The sequence below is a fragment of the Lonchura striata genome, chromosome 14 (genome assembly GCF_050655825.1).
Source record: "Lonchura striata isolate lonStrDom1 chromosome 14, ASM5065582v1, whole genome shotgun sequence".
Lineage (NCBI taxonomy): Eukaryota > Metazoa > Chordata > Aves > Passeriformes > Estrildidae > Lonchura > Lonchura striata.
In genome coordinates this window covers 3,707,117-3,723,205 of record NC_140716.1, presented here as the reverse complement: position 1 = coordinate 3,723,205, position 16,089 = coordinate 3,707,117, and the positions used below count along the sequence as shown (strand labels likewise).

The following is a 16,089-nucleotide window of genomic DNA, read 5'->3' as shown; positions in this document are numbered from 1 at the left end:
TTTCAGTTCCTCAGACTCGTTCCTTGTGATATAAAAATGCTACTAAACCTACAGTCCTGCAGTCAATACCAAGAAATCCACAACCATGTTCACTCCTTGCATAAAAACCACATGCAAAAAAAAAAAATTCCACAGCAAACTGGGATCAGATTCCTTCCCCTACCAGAAAACGGGTCACAACTGCTGTTTTTACATCACATTTTGCCAAAAGACAAAACAAATCCAGATGAACTTTATTCTGAGACGTGAAAACCACCTGCCTGAAAAGCAGCAAAACCTTGCCTGAGTTCAGTGACACCTTGTGGGATAGTGAGACCTTCTCCATCCATCCCATCTAGTTCTGAAATTCAGCAATTTCCAGCAAAAACAGAGGAAGAAAATTTAAAAACTCAACCTGTACAGCCCCTCATGCCAGACCTGAGAGCTGGCTGAGCAGCGAGTGACTCAGTGAGCAGCTGGGGAGGAAAATGCGAGGGGAAAAAAAGGGGAAAGTTTGCAGGAAAATCCATGACCAGTTCAGCCACATGGACTGCCCAGCAGCACCATTCCTTCAGCACTTACATGCTGCATGTGCAAGGGCAAAAGGGTGCCCAGCAGCTCCAGTAGTTCAGAGGCACTCAAGTAAAACAGATTTAAAAGCCAGGATGGCAGTGGCTGCTCCTCAGGCTACAGAAAATACACAACACAATGAGGTGCCTGATGGTTATTCCAACTTCCTGCTCATACACAGTGTCACACTACAACAAGACAACCGAAGACAGTCCCTTGTCAGCATTTTTACCACAACACTTACATTTTTATCTGCAGGAGATACAATTTCCAGCCTGAAAATAACCCCATTTTAACACATTCACAGCACAGATCTATCCTCCTCCACCTCTCATGGCGAGGATAGATGTTGCTAACCCCACTCCACACGCACAACACAATCCCTGCTCCTCTTCTTTCTGATTTTCCAAGGGACAAAAAGTAACAAATGAAGCAAAAAGAAGGCATCTGGGGCTCTGCTCCAAGCCCACATGCTTCTAAAGTAAGTCCCCAAACTTCTGGCCATAGTGGCAAATAAGCTGCTGGTGCTCTCTGTCCATCTGTACAGCTCCTTGGAGAGACTGGTGCCTGTATTTAATGCAAAGCAGAAATTTTATTCCTACTGTACCCAAACTATGTGTAGGTTTAAAATTAACTATGTACAGATGCCATTACACAATTGAAGCCTCAGTATTTTTTTTTTTTGTCCTGAAAAGGTGATTTTTAGCTAGCAAGGGGGAAAAATATTTTTTTTTTTTTTTTAGAAATCGTTTTTTCCTTCAATGGTAAATCTGTTAACAGTGGGAGAAGGCAAAGGAAAAAAATGCTCAAAGTTAAAAATATCTTTTCTAATTGACATTTTTAAGAGCATGTATATGTGTGTATATACCCACACACACAACCACACGTGTACATACACAACTCCACAGCCAAAACAAACAATACATTCATATCTAAATGCAACTGATGCCATAAATGGGAGCCAAAGATTATTTTAATTTTTACCTGCACTGAATTAAAACCCAAACCCAGTTAAGAGTACTAAGTTTTCTCATTGCTTTTAACAGCTAAGCTGCCATGGTATTTTACTGTAGGAGAGCAGTAAATGAAGATTTGTTAATGATGAACAGAAATTGAGTAAGCAATTTGGTTTTTAGAGACTGATGTATGTAACAAGACGGGTTGAGGCAGGGGTGTGAAGAGGAAAGGCTGGGGAAGGGAGGGAGTAAAAACACACACTTAAAACAGTCATTTCACATTGTAAAAATAAATAGCATGATTTTCTCGTAACACCAAGCAGGTCTACAGCATACAAAGCAGGCTAAGTACAGGCAGACTTTAGACAGCTACTGGGTCATTAACATCTGATTTCTGAAATCTGTCCAAATTCTGGAGGTTACTTATTTTTGAGTGTCCAATTGAAGACTGTACCTTTATTTTTTTTTTTCCAGATAAGCCAATTCTCACCACTGGAAGATTCTTCCCCTCCACATGTGCTGTGCTGTTGACTCCAGAAGTGCTTATGAAAAATTTAGAAATATTACAACTATCACATGGGAATGTGTAGGGAACTGGTTACCCCTCATGGCTTTTTTATTTTTTTAACTGGGGTAAAATCATCCTCCAAGTCACGAAAAAGAACAAAGAAGGCACTAAATTCTTAAAAAAAACAGAGTATGGAGGAGGAGGACTTACGGGTCTTTGGTTTCAGAAAGCTCAAGGAATTACCTATCCTGATGGGCTTTAACCCACATTAGCAGTTTCCTCTCCAAGGTCACTTGATTAAAACCACAAGTTTGCTTCTTATCAGAATGGCAATGTGATGTTTGGTCTGTAAGAAAGCAGCATTCCCCCCACAATCTATGTCTAACCGGATGAAAGAAAACAGGTCTTCCTGCAGCTAATCCCACCTTTGACACAGATACTGCAGAGCCAGGCAATATCCCTGACATGGGGACATTTCTACACCATGGCCCAGAAACCTTTAAGGTTTGCATCTTGGACTCATCTGCAAATCCTTGCCCTGGCTGGGCTAATGGGTTGTCCAAAAGTAGTTCTGCAAGCAGCAAAGCATTTCTGGAGTCCTCAGACACACACACACACGTGCAAACCTTCCATGTGAGACTCTTCATGGACAGAAGAAAGCTGGAAGCTGACAGCAATCATTTTCAAAATTAAAATAACCAAGAGAATGCAAAGAGCTACGTGTCATTATTCATGGAGGCAACATCGAAACGTCTGAGGCTGACAGATGACATAAAGAAAAGTTATTTTGCCTACCTACATAACAATGGTCAAGGTTCAGGCTCATGGCTAGTGACCCTCGCTGAGAAGTGTCTGCCCTACAACCAGCCAACCACTTTGCTTCTTTAGTGCAGCGTGAGAGCAAATGCAAGAGACCGACACAGACATTCAAAGCATCATGGATAGGGGCAGGGGTGAAAGGGTTGGTCAAGCAGCTGCAAGGAGAAAGCGAGCACTTCTAGAAAAGCTGAGGTTATTAATCGGTTTAGTATTCAGGGAAAGCCATCAGAAACCCTATTACCCAAATATCCCTTCAAGAAATGTTTCTGACAAAAAAATTAAAAAAAAAAAGCCCAAAAAAAAAATCATTTGCAGGAAAAAAACCCCAAACTGTAACCAATAATCCCTTCCCGCCTCCCTCTCAGTACCCACCTCCCACCCCAGGGGGTTTTGCATCTTTGGTTTCCCCACCATTAAATGACACCCCAATGGGATTTACAATGCATTTCCCCACTTGTTCCAGATTCCCCAACCTCCTCCCATACCCCCTCCCCTCCCCAGATTTTATCCCATAAAACTGTGATTTTTTTCTTCTAATAAAGCAGACAGGTAACTTGAAAAATAGACAAAGGGACAAGTTACCTCTCTGCTTACCTGGAGCAAAACCGAAAAGCAAACCCAAAACCCCCCTCAAGAACTTGGCATCTAAAAGGGATTGATATCCTCAAAATTTCCAACAGCAGCAAAACAAACAAAGAAAAGATGCAGGAAGGAACAAGGAAGGGAAGAATGGAAGTTAACGCAGACTCTTCATGGAAATGCAGCAATCTCAGCCTTACATAAAATTCCCACTGTCCCCACGACTTTTTGGGCTCTCTAAAGAACAATTTTTCTTTTTTTTTTTTCTTTTTTTTTTTTTTCCTTTACACATGTATTTCTCTTTTGGGTTTTCTTTGAAATGCATTGGTGGGTCCAGCCCAGAGCCACATCAAAACAAATCAACATTCTGTATCTTTCTGCCGTGTTTGATAATTTTCTTTTATTTTTAAGCTTTAATTTTCTTTCTTTCCAGGTTGGGTTTGGAGGGAAGAAAAACCAAACAGGTGCACGGAGGAAATTAACATCAAAAAATTCAGAAAATAAAAAAAAAACCCAACAAAACAAAAGCCAAACTATCCAGCCCTGTTTTTCAATTAACAGCCCTGAGCAGTGTAAAACACTAAAAGGCTTTTGCTGGGCTACATCCAGCTCTGCCATGTAACTTAGATAACAACTGGGGATGCTCTTGCTTTGCATTCAGCCCAGCCGAGCTAGTTTCTTTCGGGAGCTGAGGGCTCATTAAAATGACCTTTCCCCATGATTATTATTTAATGAGTGCGCTCTAAAACAGAAACCCCTTGTGTCTCTGGAGGAAAAGTCTCAAGTAATCTCTTTTCCCACTGAAGTACTAATGACAAGCTGACAAGAAAAAAAAAGCTGCAAGAAAAAAATTGGGGTGAGGGTGAGGGAGGGAAATTGGAGAGTCGAATTTAATGCAGTAATTGCCACATCCTTGAGCACCGTGGGTTATGTCTGGGCATCTGAAAAAAAAAAAACCTACCATCCAAAAAGAGACACAAAAACTTGACATTTACATTTTTAAAAATTAAACAGAAAAATTTCTGGCTGTTGAAAACACCCTGCACCCTTCCTGCAGCAGCAACAAGGAGTCAGTGCCTCCATGTTTTATGTGCCTGCCTGGAGAGAGTCTATCACCAAACAAACTAATATAAAACTAAAGATGGGTGAACAAAAAAAAAAAAAATTAACTTAAAGGGGTTGGGGGGAAAGGGGGAAGCCTAGGCTTTATCTGGACAAAGGCAGCAGAGATATTTGAATAACAGAGAGTACCCCAGACTAGGTTAATTCCAGTTCTACTGATGGGGAGTGGGAGCAGGAGGGGGATGCAGAGCAGGATGGAGTGAAGCAGCAACCTAATCGCCTGATAAGAGACACAGCAAGAGAGACAAGGTACACAGGTTTAGTTAAAAATGAACTCGGTATGTTTAATAAAGCTTGGTAAACCAAATCGCAGTACAAACATCAAGTCACACGGCCACACAACAGTACCCCGGTAATGAAAAAAAAAAAAAAAGAAAAAAAAAGGGGGGGGAGAGAAAAAAAAAGAGGGGGGAATCAAAGAAAAAGGAGAAATGGAAGAAAAAAATGGGGGGGATAAGAAACAGAAGGCGGAAGAATAAAAAGGGAGAAGTAATAACAGAGGGGAAAAAAGGGGAAAAGGAGGAAAGTAATTAAAAAACTCCTTTCAAACTTCGACAAGGCTCATGCCAAAATAAAATAATAATAATTAAAATAATAATAATAATAATAATAGTAATAATAATAATATAATGGTGGTGGTAGTAGTAAGGAAGGAAGTGAGGTTAAAACTGAAGGGAGGAAGGGAACAGGAAAGCAGGGAGAGGCGGACACTAAAACCCAGTCAATATAAAAGCTCGAAAAGAGCCAGCCAGTAAAAATATCACAATGATACAGATACAAAAAGGATAAAAAATAACTGTTGGGGTGATAAAGCAGGCTACGCTGCCAAGGACAAAGATGGCCGCCCTGGCTGCGACCATCAAAATGGCTGACCCCGGCCCGCCAGCCCCCCGCCCCGTCCCACACGGCCCGGGCTGCGCTTGCTATGAATTAATAACCTTGATCGAACGAGTCCTCCGAGGAGTCGCTGAAGGAAGATCCCGCCTCGGCCTCCCTCAGCAGCAGGCAGAAGGGCTGCTTGCGCCCCGCCGCCGCCTTCGGCCGCAGCGGCCGCGCTGGGGCCGCGGCGCTGCGCGGGGCCGCGCTGGGGCCGCCGCCCGCCCGGCCGCCCTTCCTGCCCGCCGAGCTGTACAGGCCAGGCGGCCGGGCCTTGGCGGCGGGCGGGGGCTGCGCCGGCCACTCGTCCCTCAGGGATCCCTCCTCCTCCTCCTCCGAGTCCGTATCTGTGGTCAAAGCGGGTGGGAAGAGCGTTACATCACCGAATGGGGGTTTGGGGATTTTGGTGCCACCACTGTCCGCCCCTGCCCAGGTGGTCCGTCATAAGCTCAACGAACACAGAAATTCACATTTCCTTCTTTTCATCACAAATGGACATTCTCCACCTCCTTGTCCTCCCTTAAGGTCCAAGGAGGGTTTTTAGCTTGGCAGCAGAAAAATGAAGCAAACGTTTCCACTATGAAAATGTCCACTGAAGGCACAGCACTGGCAACAACTGGACCATCAACCTGAATCTGTCTTGGCTATGGTGATGTTCAACACTCTTGACCTGAATCTCCTTTTCTACATGAACCAGCCCTCACAGAGGGTTTTCAACACATGTGGCTGGAGCAAGCCCAGCTGCCAAGAAGGCAGGATGTCTAACTCCAAATGTCTGACTCGGAGCAAGCTGCCCCAGATGCTCCACAGCATACGCCGCGAAGGAGCAGGGACCAAGCCGCTCCTTGGTCTGCGAAGCATGGCTTTACAAAGCTGCTAATCCTTGTGGGTGGTGAGAAGTTATCAGGCCATCCCCTCTGGCATCTGATGAGAGGGGGAAAAAAGCATATGGTACCCCTGGATAAAACAGCAGTGGGTATAAATTGTCACCTGCCCGTTTGTGGACATGCCCTCAGCTCCACAACATTACACATTGTGGCATCACTCCACAACTCCACTGCACTGGGTTGTGGAGAGGAAGACACGAAGAATGGCAAGTTTAGGAAGCTCAAAGCCCAAATACGCAAATTATTTTAGACACCTGACTTCTCTTAAAATTTTTGGGAGTAAGATGCTCAGTTCACCCTTTGGATCTATGCCCAAAGTTTTCAGGACTCCAGGAAGAAAATCCTGAGGTCAGGAAGCAGAAGAATTTGGCGCCAGTCCCGCTTGTCCTTCTCCACATGAGCAGCCCAGCAATCATAGGAGGTGCTGCCATATGCTCTACCTGCCTCCCCAAATTCACCATGCCTGAGTGACCAAATGACAGGCTGAGGCCCTTCCCTTGAACCTGCAAAAACCAAAGCTGAGCTGTTTCCTCAGTCACAACAATCCTGAGCTGAGACCTGAGGGACAAAGGGAACATTCCTACCCCAGGAGACTCACTGGACAGTGGTCAGATAGAAGCTCTCTTAGTTCTGGGAAGGAGATTTTGCTCATGAAACCACAGTGCCAAGTGTGAAGGCACTGTAAAAGCTCCCTGTGCCATGAGCCAACAGCCCATCCTTTCTCTTCCCATTAGCTCCAGAGCCCACAGTTCAGGAGACACGTGTTTGTTCCTGAAGAACAGAACTGCTGGGTAGTATGTAGAGCACAATAAGCCAAAGGCTGTGTTCAAGTCCAGTGGACACAATGACTCCTATTTTGCCATATAAATGGCTAATTTCATGCCAAACATTTGTTCCATTGGAGAGTCACTAGCTCATCTTCCCCATTAGTGAAATTTCTAAACTAGTGTTGCACCAAGAGATGTATTTGTTATGCACACAAACACCCCATAAAGGTTTTAACATGGCTTTAAATAGCTGCAAGCAAAAGGAAAGATGCGTGTGCAAGTGAGCTGAGACCATTACGCAACTGTCTCAGACCATAAACTCTGCCCCAATGTCTGCCTGAACTGTTAAAGACTCTCCTAATGTTTGGTTCTACTGTTTTCCCAACATGGTCAGCAATTCAGATTTTTCCTTCTGTAACAGGGGTCAGTTGCTGGAACCGTCACCTCGGGCACACTCTGGGTTCAGAAATAACCATCGCCACACTGATGGGGTGGGGACAAAGACTGATGAAACCAATGGGAAGGCTCAGCACAGCCAGCTAGGAAGCAAGCCGTGACACTGAAGGGCAGGAGGATGCTCAGAAACATCAGTGTCCTAAAGCCAAGCCCACTGAACTCAAAAAGGACTTCTACAGTCAACTGCTCCTAGAGAAGTGGCTCCACCTGCTCAGCTGACAGGTAGGAGAGTGTCTACTCCCACCAAAAGCAAGAACATGGGTCAACTTCTTTTAAGTGTTGAATAGAACAGGTCAGGAAGAGACACACTGATTGTGGCTTCCCCTTGGACAGCAAGATGGGCAGACAGCCCATGCTGACCCCAAAGATGCAGCAGCAGTCACTGGGAGGAGGAGGTCGCTTTTCATTCATGAGCAAAACCAGACCCATCTGCAAGACCCCTTTCAATAGGCCAGAAACTCCCACCAGAAGCCCTCCTACAGAAAGAAAATATAAAAAAGAGGTTACTTACTATAGGAGTAGCTGCTAACTTCAGATATTGCTGGTGAATGGGAAACCTTGAGCTGATTTTTGACTTTCAACCCCACCTCCATCTTCTTCATTTTGGCAGTCACTTTGTTTTTACCTTCCTTGGCAGTTTTCAGTGACAGGCCCAGGTTCTTGGCCAGGCTCTTCTCCTCCTTGCTTGGCAGAGCCTCATGGGCTGAGAGGTACCTGCTGCCACCTCCGCTGGTTTTGAGCTTTCCCCCAGAGCTGTCAGCAAACTTGAAGGGGGATTTGAGTTTGTCTTGTTTGGTGAGAGACAGAGCCTTGTCAAGCTTGCTGGCCAGCTGCTCCTGATCTGATGGCACCTTCTTCTTTTTGAGCTTTAACTGCCGAGGTGAAAGGAGAGACAAGGTGAACATGGAGCAGATATCACAGTAGACCTGAGGGATTTTACTAGCCCTCCAAATTGCCTCATGCATCTAGTTAATAAAGCCTCAAGGTGATAGTCTTAGCCCCCAGTTCATAGCCCACTATGGTTCTAGGGAAGAAGAGGAAGATGTCAGCAAACAGTACAGTTTTACTGAGCACTACAAAATTGCAAGATTAACTTAGAAAACTTGAATGTTCTTCCAAAAGACCTATGTTCATAGAACAACATATTTTGGAGTTTTTTTTTTTTCTACACTACCTGGTTTATGGGTATGTTTGGGTTGGTTTTACAAGCTTTGCTCTGAATCACAAGGATTAAAAATCATCTTTATCCAAGAGCCAGCCAAATAAATTCTGATTTCCACATAATCAACCAGTTCCAGAGGCTGGGATGCAAAAAAACCCCAAATACCTCTCAGCATGAGCATCAGCACCACAGCCAGAGCTGTTACATCCTTTCCAGTATTTTCTCGGTTCTTGAAAAAGGCAAATATATTTTACATGTGCTACAGCTAGATAACAGCAGCTCAAACTCAGTACTTTGCCTGCATGCAATTTGGATTTCATCAGCAGCTTAAAGCTCCAGTAAGTATCTTATTGCTTCAACAGGAGCAGAAAACCCTGCATTTGAAATAGCAAGGTTGTGCTCCCATTCCTCCTTGCTTCAGGAGGTCCATTCCCCTGTGCTCCCTCAATAGACAAAGGGGTAAGACAAGCCCTGCTCTGGACTCAGAGCCAGTGCAGCACTGAATGCTCTGGCTGGCTCCAAGGCACTTGACTCGGACAAGGAGGTTCAACATGGCTCTGTAAGCCAACATTAGCCCCTCCACTGCACACAATCCTCTCCTGAGGAGCATCTAAACCCATGTGAACTAAAAACAGACACTGAAAGATCAGGAGTCCAAGCCAACACCAGCAAAGCAGGAAAGAGGTGGGCTTTTGGCCTGTGGCTCCATGCTCCCCACGAGGGCACTGACCTCATTTGAGAAGCTGGGAGCTGCATCATGCTCTTCCCAGCTTGGGTTCTTCCCTTTTATCTTGCCACTGCTGCTTTCCACATCCTCGTCTTCCTCTGGGAGGGCCCCTTTGTGCCTCTTCTTCATGCCCTCACCGGTCTCAGAGTCTTCAGAGAGCAACAAGGACTTGCTCAGTCTGCAAGCCAAGCACACGATGGGTCAAGGTGGGGGAGCTTTCCTCCCTGTGATCCCCACCAAGCTCAAAAGTGAGGTTAAATGCCTCCCAGACAGTGGGGATCCTCAGAAGGAGCCAAGTGAAGTGACAGCAGTTTAGACAAGGTTTTCCACCAAACTGGAGAGCCTAAGAGCCCCTTTGTGCACACTCTTGGCCACCAGGACAGGTGAGGATGCCTGAAATCAGAGACCTGCAAGATGGTCTCCAAAAGGAAGTGCTTGGTGTTTTGGGAACAGCCACCAAGAAGTGCCTGATTTGGTACAGAGCAGCAACAGGAAGGACTGACAGCTGAGGTGGCCCTTAAGATCTTTTCCCACTTCTACTTCCATGGACTCTGCAGGTGAAGAGGGATACTCCTGAGGCCCAGGGGGGTGCCTCACTGCCCAGACACTTGCTTTGGTATGAGCAGGAGGTGGCAAGGAAGTGCCACTTGAGGTGACAGGGAGGGACAAAGGCACTGCAAGGACTGACTCACTCCAGACTCCAAGTCGGGCCCCTTGTGAAAGGCACTTGTGATCTACGTCACTGGACTTGCTTTGGGATTTGGGGGAAAGGAGAGGGTAAATAAATAAGAAAAGAAAATAAAAAATGAAGTAGGTGAGACTATAAGCACATCTTTCCCAGCTCCTCAGCCATCTCCAGTAACTATCTGATGGATGCTCACTCAACACCTCAAGATTCCTACCAAGCTTCCATTTCAAGCTCTCATACGCTGTCTCCTTCACCCTAAGCCTGCTGGTCAGACCACCGAGACAAAGCCACTAACACGGGGCAGCTTCCTCAGCTTCCAGGCACTTCCCCTCCCTCTATCCTCTCTGCTGACCTGCACAAACAGCTAAACCAACACCTCAGGCCCTGGATGCTGGCTGAGGGTGCATCTCCATCTCCCAGAGCAGCCTGCTCCAGCATTGCTGTGATCCAGAGACATGCATACGCAACACGGTCACACATCCACACGTACACAACTCCAGTTGCCTCTGGACACCTCCAGCCTGCCCAGCCACACAAACACAAAGAGCAAAACAAGCAGCCACAAAGAGGACAGATTTTCAGAAGCGTTGGTCAGTGGGAGCTGGGCACCTGAATCTGATTTGCCGTCTTGAAAAGGATATTTGCAGAAATATGGAGCACACAGGGAGGCAGCTTGGAAATGCCTTCCCTCTGGAGAAGCCATCTATGGTAGGGTAGTTGGCCAACAGAGATCCAAACAAGAGCAGTTGGACTCGCAAAAGAGAAAAAAGCAGAGTAGAGGATAATCCAGATGCTTGAAAGAGAGATGTCAGGCAAAACCAACTCCCACTGATTCAGGGAACAGAGAGGAAGACAGAAGAAAGACAGCAGAAAAGTCCTACAAAGTAGATAACCTGGAATAGTCCTGTCCTTCCCAGTTTTGACATCAACATCCCTACAACTGGCTCTACAGCACCTGATTGCACCATCTGTTCTCCCAAAAGCACACGAGGACACATCCCCCAACTCCAAAACCTCACCTAGAGCTCCCTGCCAGCCACATCACCTCACAGCTGCTCAACTCCACCTGTCCTACCTGCACCCAACACCAGACAGGTGCTCCACCTGCAGGGAGGGAGGAACTGGCACTGCATTCCCACCCTAAGGACACACTCACGTTAACGGCACGCGCTTCCACCGCTGCGGCCAGCGGCCAGCCTGCCAACACAACGAGCCCCCGCTGCATCCGAGATGCTCTCCCCACGTCAGACCCTGGCGCAGTGACCCTGCCATGTTCCCGTCTTCCCCAAATTCCAGCCTTACTTTCCACTTTTGCTGTCACTCTTCCCTCTCTCCTTAATGGGTGACAGAGCGCTTGATCCAAGTTTCCTCTTCCTGGGCCTTCCAGGGCCTCTTCTCGCCAAGCTTCTACTTTTCTCGTCATGCTTTTCCCTTTAAAAAAACCATACGCTTCACTGTTAACCAAGGCAACAAAAAAAAACCAAAAACGAAAACAAAAAAAAGGCAAAGGAAAAAAAAAAACAAAACCAAATTTTGCAACCAAAAAGCAAACCAAACAGGGAAAAAATAAAGAAAATAAATCCAAAAAAGAAGAAAAAGGGAAAATAATTAAAAGAAAGCAAGCAAGAATGGGAGCCAACCCAGAACCTTTGCCTGCCACCAAACTGCTAAACTGAGCTGCTGAAGCCAAGGTTGTCTCTAACACAGTCTCCCAGCTGCAGTCACCAGTTACCAGGTTGTCGTGTCACATAGCCTAGGAGTGTGCTGTGCAAAGCTCTGGTGGGATGTACCAGGAGGAGAGGAGAGGAGAGGAGGCAGGGAGGGATGGAGGGCAGTTTTCTCTCCTGGGCCGAGAGGCAGTGGAAATGCCCAGCTGGAAAAAACCAAGACTTGGGTGAGCAGCCTGTGACTTACTCGGAGTCCCTGCGGCGCTGCAGCTTCACCAGCTCCCGCTGCTTCTCCTTGTAGCGCCGCTGCAGCTCGGCCAGCCTCATCCTGTAGTCCAGCTCCATCGCATCCATGTTCTCGATGGCCGATTTGATGGAGTACATCTGGGGTGGGGAGGCAACAGAGTGTCAGGACACGTCCAGGGGGGCCACACTGGGTGCCCTGGCAATGGCCAAGGTGTGCAGCCTGGCAGAAAGCCCTTTGTGCTGAGAGGGGAGCAGACACCAGCACAGGCTCAGAGTGGCACCAAAGAACACCAGCAAAGCAAAGATGTTCTGTGGCTTATGCACAGGATGGCATCAGCTCACAGGGACTGCAACTCTGGAAGAGAATCTGCAGGATAAGATGCTCTTTTACCTCATTTAAAAAGACAGATCATAATACACCATATCTTGGAATACTTACTTGCTCTGTACAAAATAATTTCTCAGCCTCTTCCACAGGGAAGGACCAGCAAATTAAAAATAAACAAGGAAAAACCCTGCTGCCAATATTTTTATTTATCCTCTGGCCAAAACAGCAACACACAGGTTCCTCTGGTTTCACATTAGAACACCACTTCCAGGGGCTGACAAGGGTCCTGCTGAACCTTGACTAACAAACAAGGCAAAACCCTAAACTGCAGCCCACTGACTCCTGTGCAGCCAGGAATGTGACATGAAGGAACAACCAGATCATTCTGCTGAATGCAGAGGGGCAGCACAAGCCAGCATGAGCCCCCAGACTGGGGCTGGGACAGGGAGCTGTGTGAGTGGGTGCACTGGGGCTTTCCAGGCTCAGCCACACTAAGAGCTACTTACTGGTTCATCTTTCTTCTGCATCCAGCTGTACTTTTTGTTGGGATTCAGCTCTCGAGGCAGCCGGATGGTTTTCAGACTTTCCATGAAGGGGGTGGAAAGCACTTCCATAAGCATGTGGGTGCTGGCAGCCAGCAAACTCTCCAGCGTTGGCCGGACAGGGAAACTCTCTGGACCTGCTGAGAAGGACAGAAAAAAAAGCTACAGAAGATCACATTCCAAGACTGCTTCTCCAACAGGCACAAGGAGAGGCTGATGGCCCCTTCTTGACCATGGCTGCTCAAGGAGCTCCACAGCCACCCTTGGCCCCCACTTGAGATCTCCTGTTGTACTCAGCCACAGTGTAACTGGCAGTTCCCATCATTCTCACCTCAGGAAGTTACTGGAAGGTGAGATTCTTTTCAGGACCTGCCAAGCTCTTGGAAAGCATCATCTGGAGCTACTGGGGGCTCTGGTGCCAAACCCCAACAGACTGTGGACTCAGTGCCTGCCAGAAGGGTGTTACCCTGGCAGCTCTCAGCCACTGGGGCTCCGTTTCCGCTACGCATACCACAAACTGTCTAGACATGGCGAGGGCCTTTGGAAGGGAGAGCAGTACAAAAGCCACACGTAGCTCAGCCTGCTGCAACAAAAACTCTGCTCCAACCCCAGCTGAAGTACTAGCCACTCCTGCAACTCAGAGCAATGCTCTCCTTGCTGCCTGGATGAGGCTGCAAGAGGTTCCACCTCTGACTCCACTTGTCTGCCCACACAGAGAGCACAGGGACCATAAGCTGGGAGACCCAGCATGGTCCAGAGTTGACCAGACTCCCCACTCACAACTTACTTTGCATTTCTTGCTTCCGTTTCTCCAGCTCCATCTCTGCAATTTCACTCAGCAAAGTGATCCCTTGCAGGAAGGAGTGCTCCAGGGTCTGGTCAGTCAACACCTCCACCTTCATCTGGGGTGGAGTGACAGTGGTGGTAGTCAACAAGGAACAAGCCTGAGGCATTTCTGTAGCAGCCACCAAAGCATTCATCCCAGCCAGTGGGTCACCCGGCTTGATGTCCAGATCTGGGATTTGGCAAGTGATTGCCTCTTCTGTGTAGGAAGGGATCTCTGGCCCCTGCTCCCCCTCCTCAGGAGGCAGGCTGGGAAACTCCCTCGCCCGGGCCACATCAGCGCTCTGCAGATCCATGGCCACAGAGGCCTCCTCCCGCTGGGGCGCCAAGTCCATCTCCGGGGGCTCGCCCTCCGCATGCACGAGCAAACCGTCATAGTCCATGTGCATGGAGCAGGTTTCTGCTCCACTCCCGCTCTCTGCCTCAGCCTCTGCTTCTGCAGGACAGGCCACAACCTGGTAAGGAGGTGGGCAGCTCTGAAGGTCTTCCTGGTCCTGCTCCATAGCACCCAGGGCTTCGCCTTGGTGCAACAGGAGATTGCAATTGTCCACGTTCTGCACTGGGACGGCTGCAGAGGAGGTGATGTTCAGAGTCCCCATGTCCTGCTCACAGATGCTTTCTTGGCTTTCCTCCATCTGCACCTCTGATTTCACCCTCTCTTCCAAGGATTCCTCTTCTGCTGCTGCTTGGATGGGCTCTAGGATTTTGGACGGAGACAGGTGGATGGGCTTGACCTCTGAGGAAAGGTCCATGTGCTCAGAGCCTTCAGCAGGCAGCGGGACGTCAGGAGCCAGGCCGTCCGCATCAGATGCTGCGGGGGGCTGGAGGAGGTAGGGATAGTGTCTTCCAAAGGAGGGAGGAAGGGACTGGAATGGGTATCCAGGGGGGATCTCTGCAAGATATCAGAAGGGACAGACTGTGTAATGGCTGGGTCTCCAAAGCACCTTCTCTCTCACTAAGGCATAGAGCTGGTTCCCTGTGCTTCCAGCATCTCTGGTCTCTTCCTTTATCAAGCAATAGCTGCTTTAGGCATCTCTCTCCTGACCAAGCAGGCAGCACCCCAGAGGACCTTTCTCCACCTTTCCAGCACTTTCATGCAACTGGAGAGAGATCTGCCTCCTGCATCCTCTCCCACTGGGACTCCAGCCCTGGAAGAACCAACCCAGGCTTGGCCCAAGGGAAGAAGAGAGCTTACAGCACCAGGCACCCATCACACCAGCCCTGCTCCTTCCCTCTCCCCTGCCTTTTAGAGGAGCTATGTGGCTTTCCCTAGGGGAAGGGACAGAAGCAGGAAAAGAGCCGAGGAGAAAAAGGGAGGCAGGCACAAACACAACAGGACTCTGTCAAAGCAGGGCTCTCTTACCTGGGAACAAGGCCTGATATGGACCAGCAGCCTCTTTTTCCAGCTCCAGGTCTTTCTTCTCCACGGTCTCAGGTGCCTCTTCCTTTGGAGGGATGGCAGGGGCAGGGGGTGGAGAGGCGGGGGGCGGGCTGGAAGGATGGGAGCTGGGGGTGGCGGGGTAGGAGTAGGCTGGCTGCGAAGGTGGCTCCTCCATCTTTTGGATCACCTCAGCTTTGAGGACAGACACGGGTGAGGCCCTGGGAGAGAGGGGAGGTGGACTCACAGCCTTGCTGTAGGACGTGGAGGCGCTGGGAGACAGCACAGGTGGTTTTCGGTGCACCAGTGGGGCAGAGGAGGAAAGGCCTGATTTGGCACTGTCCAGGCTCCGTTTTGTCACCTTCTCCTCCATATCCACACGCTGCTCGTTTGCCTTCAACCTCTCCTGTGACAAGAACAGAGTAGAACTCAGCACAACATGTGGAAAGTGGCACTGACCTACCACCAAGCAAGAGCAAAACAAGGTCTTATCAAGTATGCAGTGGAATAAAACACATCCCCAGTGCAAGACCATTTGAAGACCAATCTGATGGAGGGTGACACTGGATTTACAATAGCTTCATTATGAATTCCCAGCTCCAGGAATCATGAGAAGGATGGCTTAGCTTTCATTTGCATCCAAAGCAAACCAGTTCTATTTCCAAGCCTCCAGCCTAGCAAGCACACATGTAAAATGAAGCCTGAAAATCAGAGGACCACTATAAAAATGAATGGGTGTAGAACACCCAAATGAAAGCTCATGACTTCCAAAACATTTTCAAGAATGGGAGCTCTCTCCAGGAGCGAATTGTGACTGTTGCAAGTCCTGCAGCTGCTCCTCTGAGCTGCTCAGGAGGTTTGGAGGTGACCAGGGATGAAACCACTCAACTATACAGAGACATCCCATGGGAAGGAATCTAGGTCACACTGCTGCTGCTGGGGAGCTCTTCTGACAGCACTGCTCGAGGGTTCTACACCAAACACCCCCC

The 16,089-nt window shown here is 48.1% G+C and overlaps 1 protein-coding gene across 5 annotated transcripts in view; it reads right to left on the bottom strand.

The window, feature by feature from the left end:
- TNRC18 (trinucleotide repeat containing 18) overlaps nucleotides 1-16,089 on the bottom strand; it is a 56,052-nt gene that overhangs the window by 14,414 nt on the left and 25,549 nt on the right. For 3 of the 5 annotated variants that reach the window (XM_031506163.3, XM_021549493.4, XM_085592143.1), the window contains exons 9-16: nucleotides 15,086-15,506; nucleotides 13,667-14,614; nucleotides 12,844-13,019; nucleotides 12,011-12,147; nucleotides 11,399-11,527; nucleotides 9,412-9,586; nucleotides 8,031-8,391; nucleotides 5,472-5,756 (exon numbers count right to left, since the gene is read on the bottom strand). In XM_031506163.3, coding sequence (XP_031362023.3) covers nucleotides 5,472-5,756; nucleotides 8,031-8,391; nucleotides 9,412-9,586; nucleotides 11,399-11,527; nucleotides 12,011-12,147; nucleotides 12,844-13,019; nucleotides 13,667-14,614; nucleotides 15,086-15,506 — 2,632 coding nt within the window. The remainder of the gene's footprint in view (nucleotides 1-5,471; nucleotides 5,757-8,030; nucleotides 8,392-9,411; nucleotides 9,587-11,398; nucleotides 11,528-12,010; nucleotides 12,148-12,843; nucleotides 13,020-13,666; nucleotides 14,615-15,085; nucleotides 15,507-16,089) is intronic. The other 2 variants (XM_077786893.2, XM_085592144.1) reach the window with 2 other exon arrangements.